This window comes from Ornithodoros turicata, unplaced genomic scaffold (assembly GCF_037126465.1).
Source record: "Ornithodoros turicata isolate Travis unplaced genomic scaffold, ASM3712646v1 ctg00000895.1, whole genome shotgun sequence".
NCBI classification, from domain to species: Eukaryota; Metazoa; Arthropoda; class Arachnida; order Ixodida; family Argasidae; genus Ornithodoros; species Ornithodoros turicata.
This window is the reverse complement of record NW_026999412.1, coordinates 366,432-372,684: the sequence shown is the minus strand read 5'-3', so window position 1 is coordinate 372,684 and position 6,253 is coordinate 366,432. Positions and strand designations below refer to the sequence as shown.

The following is a 6,253-nucleotide window of genomic DNA, read 5'->3' as shown; positions in this document are numbered from 1 at the left end:
ATGATTATGTGCACTCGAATGGATAACAATAATGCTCGACTCAACTTGAGACGAAATAAATCAAGTCGAAATTAAGTCAGCCGTACTAGGTGCGAGCAGTGATCTCCGCATTATGACATGGGCACCGAAACGCCAATTGAGACAGGACAACTTGTGCATTTTCATGTGGCTACACTTACGAGTGTTCCCGAATAACGCCACTATTTCGTGGGGTTTTCGATGGCGTGTTCAGAAGTCCATCAGGAATAAAATGACACTATAGTTTCAAAATCGCCCGAAACGGATGCGACAGTCACTTTAAAGGTCAGACCCGCCGATTTTGAAGTGCAGAAGAACTGAGCCATAGTCGCGCTGTGTGTTCATTAGCTAACAGTGCGAAATATCTTGGTCCAACCGTTTGTAGTTTTTTAGAAAAACATTTTTAGTTTCCGTGCTATTAACTGAAAGCTATTATGGTGAAGTATAATAATAATAATAATTATTATTATTATTATAACAATTCATCGGAGCATTCAAGTGTTACCTACCATTATTATTATTATTATTATTTTATTGTACTGGTTTTACGCATTGAAAGGAAAACAGAATGGCCTATGCCTTTCTTTTGGCAAGTGGGCCGTCCTTGCCAGATGGCAGACAGTCACTAATACCAGTATTTACGTACTTACATAGCCTTGAAGAAAAAAAAAGGAAAATAAACAAAACAAGTAAGGAATAAAAATAACCCATTACAGTAATATGTGTAGCGAAGAACGATACAATTATTGTCAATACACAGTCAGAATAATTCAATACAAGATGGAAAATGTGTTATTATTGCCATGCCAGTACTCATCAACCTTTCAGAAAGAACCATTTCCTGATTAGTCTCCTCGCATACGTTTTTTTTTTCGGTAAATACGTAGCTAGGTACCGCATTAAACATTTTTGGTACATAGTATCATCTTTGGTATATGCCGTTCTGCCTCTGTTCTTATCCTTTTTATCTTATAGGTTGGAACGTTAGTACGTGCGGATCGGGAACGATCTTGTATTTCCATAAAGCCCCTACTGAAATAATATTTAGCAATCACAGCACAGTCATGAGGGCTCTTGAAAGCAAGCACATTATAACGTTCGTTATTTATTTGCTTACGTATGTTTCTAATTACTCTGTCCATCCATCTGGTTTGATACACTGAACAGTTCCCAAAAAGTACGTGTGAACATGTATTGAACACTTTCCAAAAAGTATGAACTGTATGGTGTAAACCGAAGGTGACCAGCAGATGGCACAGTCACAGAACTTTGCATTGAACGTATCATTGCTGTGTCGTGTGTCCCGTTTTTTCGTGTTTCCCCTTTTCCTTGTCTCTTCCTCTCTCTCTCTGTGGCAACATGCCGCCCGTCTCGGCAGGCAGACCACCCTCTCTTTGTTATTACTTTTCCTTCTTTCGATAAAAGATAGCCCCCGTCCGCCCGTCAGAAAGACGGCAAACCATGCCCACGGACGCACCGACGTCACTGCTCTATAGGTTTAGATGTGTTTGACTTGACATCGACTCTTGGATTGGCCGCTCGGATTCTTTAGTTTCGTTCTCTGCGCATCGTGCATCTTTTCCAGTAGCACATATCACAACGGCAACCAATTATTCAAATTTTTCTGTAACTATTTTGTCTTTTGGAACTTTCATTGTCCAGCCTGTTATTGGAGCTTTATGTGACACCCGTCTCAAGATATTTCGAGATTGCTGATACTGTACAGTTCGTTAATTTTGTAGCTGTACTGTCCTGAGGTACAAAAAGACAATTGTCATATGTGTATTTCAATATATAGGAATAGTTTGTAAGTACATTCTGTAGTGTCTCTGCACGGTCCGAGATGCGTTCATACAACATCTTTATACAGAATGATCCCGTCTATACATTGTTGCCAACTGGTAGTCTCGGTATAGCCTGCGGGTGGCAGAACATCTAGAATACTACACTGTCCACCTTGTAAAATAAATTCAGGAGTGCCACATGTGAGATTCGAAGCGAACAAATTTGCGATACATGGAAAGTGCGTGCACAAAGTGTTAGTATTAATATTGAACATCCAAGACCCAGGCCCTCTCGAAGACGGATTGAAATCCACCCTCGTCGTCAAGCGGAGTAGCATAAATTTAAGTACTACCTCTCAACTAGAGGCATCACAAGCACCCTGACCAAAATATCCGATAACGAGAAAGAATCCGAGGCAGTCCTTGAAATCTTCCTTGTTCGGATTCGCTACAAGGTCATTTGGTCTGTATGCCTGATTCTTTTCTTTTTTCTTTTTTTAGATTCTCAACCTGGACATACGAAGTGTAATATTTCTTTGTAAGTAATCCAACGACTAAGAAATGAAGTCCGCTGCCGCATACGAGTCACCCATCGGACAGTCCTCTTCATCAGCCCCATTCAGGCAGTCATCCTCTCCGTCGCACTTCCATTCGTCTCTAATGCACTTATTGTTCGGGCACTTGAATCCAGGGCAGTTGTAATTTTCGCAATCGCTTTCGTCGGACGCATCAGTACAGTCGTTCTTCAAATCGCAGACATCGTATTTATTCAAACATTTCTTGGACGTCGTGCACCGAAATCCATCGTCTGAACATTCTGCGCAATTTTCCTCGTCGCTATCGTCGTTGCAGTCACTTTCTCCGTCGCACCGCCATTCGGTTGGAATGCATTTCATGTTCGAACACGTAAACCCATCGCACGTGTGATTGGCACAATCTACCTCGTCGGACTCATCCGGACAGTCTTGTACGAGGTTACAGACGTCATACTTATTCAGGCAAGTACTGGTCGGTGCACATAAGAAACCGTCCTTGTGACATTCCGTGCAATTTCCTTCGTCGCTATTATCCCCGCAGTCGTCTTCTCCGTCGCATCTCCACTCGCTTGGAATGCACTTGGTGCTCGGACATTTAAAGCCGTCGCACACGTGGTTCGCGCAGTCCCGCTCGTCTGATTCGTCTGGACAGTTTACTTCGAGGTTGCAGATGTCGTATTTGCTGAAGCATTTGTTCAGCGGTGCACATAGGAATCCCCCTGAGATGCATTGTGTACATTCTTCCTCATCCGTGTTGTCTTCGCAATCGCCGTGTCCATCACACCTCCAATCACTCGGGATACATTTATTATTCTGGCATTTAAAGCCATCGCAAGAGTGGTTCTGGCAGTCCCTTTCGTCGGATCCGTCGAGGCAGTCGCTCACTGAATCACATATCTTGTACTTGCTGATGCAGGTGCTCGAAGACCGGCAAAAAAATCCCTGCTCCTTACACTCTGTGCAGTTATTTTCGTCTGCATTGTCCAGACAATCGTTATCGCCATCACAGCGCCACTCGTTTGGAACGCACTTGTTATTTGGGCACTTGAAGCCATCGCAAGAATGGTTCGCGCAGTCGTTTTCGTCAGATCTATCGGAACAATCCACGTTCAGGTTGCAGACGTCGTACTTGTTCATACATGTCATCGATGGCTCGCAAAGGACAGCATTTCCGCCGCATTCGGTGCAGTTTTTCTCGTCAAATCCGTCGTTGCAGTCCTTGTCACCGTCGCATCGCCAGTCAGTAGAAATGCATCTGTTGTTTGGGCACTTGAAACCCTGGCAAACGAGATTCCCACAATGCAGTTCATCAGATCCGTCGGGACAGTCCTCCTTACGATCGCAGATCCGTTCCTTCGAAAGACACTTTTGAAGTGGCACACACAATATGGAGTCTTCACTACATCCAGTGCAGTTTAGCTCATCGGAACCGTCGCCACAATCTTGGGCACCGTCACAAACTTTTTCACTGCTTACGCATTGGATGTCAGAGCATTGTAATCCGTCGCAAACATCTTGAGCACAGTCCTTTTCATCATACCCATCAGGGCAGTCCTCAACGCCGTTACAGATATCTCTGTCATCGAGACACTTTCGTAGCGGCGCACAGAGCAATGTACCTACGGAGCAGACGTGACAGTTTACTCCATTCTGTCCGTCGAGACAGTCACGTGGTTCGTCACACTGTAATCGACTTTGGACGCACGTGCGGTCCTCGCAGACGAACCCGTCGCACTCCTCACGGCCACAGTCAGATTCGTCCGACCCATCATCGCAGTCCTCGATCCCATTGCAGCGGGAGAGGGCTTGTATGCACTGCGCCTCTGTTCTACAAAGGAACTCGTAGTCAGCACATTCAGGCTCATTTCCCTTGATATGAATCACAAATACCGTGGTGAAAAAGACCCCTACCAATAATTGCATCGTGGAAAGTTCTTTTGCTCGCTCTCGAATACAGGACTCGTTAAAGAACGTCTGAACGTCAACGGAAACCGTTGACGGAAATCCGTAGATGTGTGTGTTCGAGATATGGGAAGCCTAAACTGAGTCGCTTAGCGAGACTGGCCCCGCGACCACATCCGTTCGTTTACGATCAGAGCTGACAGATGGCTATGCTACTGAGAACAACCCTAGGTTGAAAACCCCGCATGTGCCCTTGGAAAGTTTAAAAGCGATAAAACCCCCGTGTCGGGAAACAAGTCAAAGACGACACAACACACAAGCGCAGACTGACGAACAAGGATTTATTATTGTTAAACCTGATACTTTTATATCAACGTTCTTCCGCAAGGTTCCCTATCACACCCTCAGCCTGGCTAGTGGCTTTATCTTTATCAAAGGCACAAAACTTATCTTGCGTCCTTCCTGTCTGAACCTCCCAGAAACTCCTCGACTGGAGCAGTTAGCAGCACTGAAGGCACACTCACGCACCTGGACCCCGCATTTTTTTATCCGTAAAGCTTCACGATATAATAAAGCACCGCCCTTATTACTCAAATAAAATTTTGGTCTCATGGAAATTAGCAACACAACCCTGGCAACTTTTTCAATGTTCAACCAAGTCCATACCCCCTGCTAACCGAATAACGATGTTCCTTCAACGGGATGTTTGCCCAATATTATTCACGCCCGCAACTAAACGGTATGCGATAAAAAACCCCAACTGTACAGTACACAAACTGATTTTCATGCCTTATAGAGCACCGAGGTAACTGCCCCTGATTTACCTTCCTAATCAGTGATCTTAAGCCGTTTTTTTTTACGAAAGACTACTTCAACATTGTATTTGCTAGCTAGTTTTTTTTATCCTGTGGGAGGCTTTATGGGTATACTTAATTACCCCAAAGTTCGTTCTTTCAGGGCTCTCAGTTTTTCTTTTTTTTTTTTTTTGCCACCACTTATTTCTCTGATGATTCTGTTTAAGATATCTCTAATGATGTTCTCAGGATATCCTGCTTTTTCCAACCTCTGAATTTGCTCTCTACAACCAGCTTTCATCAGGTGGATGCAGCACCTGCTCAGAGCGTTATTAATTACGCATCTTCTACGCCATTTTTCACGGTTTTTGAAATACACGACCCATACAGGGTTAAAGGCTTTTTACATCTTTGTTTGTACTGCCAACAAACACTGCAACCTCCCCTGTTCCTGCGTCTCCAGAGTAAACTTCAAACCTTCCCCACTTTTTTCAAAAATCTCCTTGACCTCAACCTCCTTGACTTCGTTTGGGGCACACAAGAGAAAATCATCCACATATCTCATGACAGTTAACACGCCTAGTTCGCTGCAGCCACCCATAACTTTCTTATCAATTTTTGCCATAACGAGGTCGCTAATTATGGGCGCAATACTTGAGGCTATAGAAAACCCCTGTCCTCTGTCTGTAAACATTTCCATCTACCTCTACCAAGGTTGATTCTAAGTACAGACTAAGTAATTGTAAGAACTGTTGTACAGAGCAACCAGAGGAATCTTCAAATTTTACATCTCCGAACAGTTCAATAGACTCTTAAACGACTTCAAACATTACCTTTTTAGACAGACTATAATACAAATCAACAACATCTAAAGAAAAGAATCGAACGTCTTCATTCTCTTTAGTTTTTAAAAAAATCCACAACTTCACAGGCATTTTTTACCCGGAAATGATCATCAAAAGTCAAACGTTTAAGATTATTCTGTAAAAACCTGCTAACAACACCCTGCCAGGTATTCTTTTCACAAATTATAGTACGAAAGGGAAAGCCCTTTTTGTGTAATTTTATGGTATGAAAGGCCTCAAGATACTGATTTTGTGCTTTCTTTATCAAACCAGCCGCTTTGTCTAAATTATTATCTATGAACCATCGTCTGGCTTTTGTTTTTAGGTTCTTACTAGGTCTGCCCTTAACACTCACGAAATCCTTGGAAATGGCT

General features: G+C 43.4%; 1 protein-coding gene across 1 annotated transcript; it reads right to left on the bottom strand.

Moving 5' to 3' along the window:
- Positions 1 to 528: 528 nt before the first annotated feature.
- On the bottom strand, positions 529 to 4,400 carry LOC135375562 (low-density lipoprotein receptor-related protein 2-like). The gene has a single exon (XM_064608239.1). It carries the CDS (start codon positions 4,259 to 4,261, stop codon positions 2,357 to 2,359), a length of 1,905 nt encoding a protein of 634 aa, XP_064464309.1. The 5' UTR covers positions 4,262 to 4,400; the 3' UTR covers positions 529 to 2,356.
- Positions 4,401 to 6,253: the final 1,853 nt, after the last annotated feature.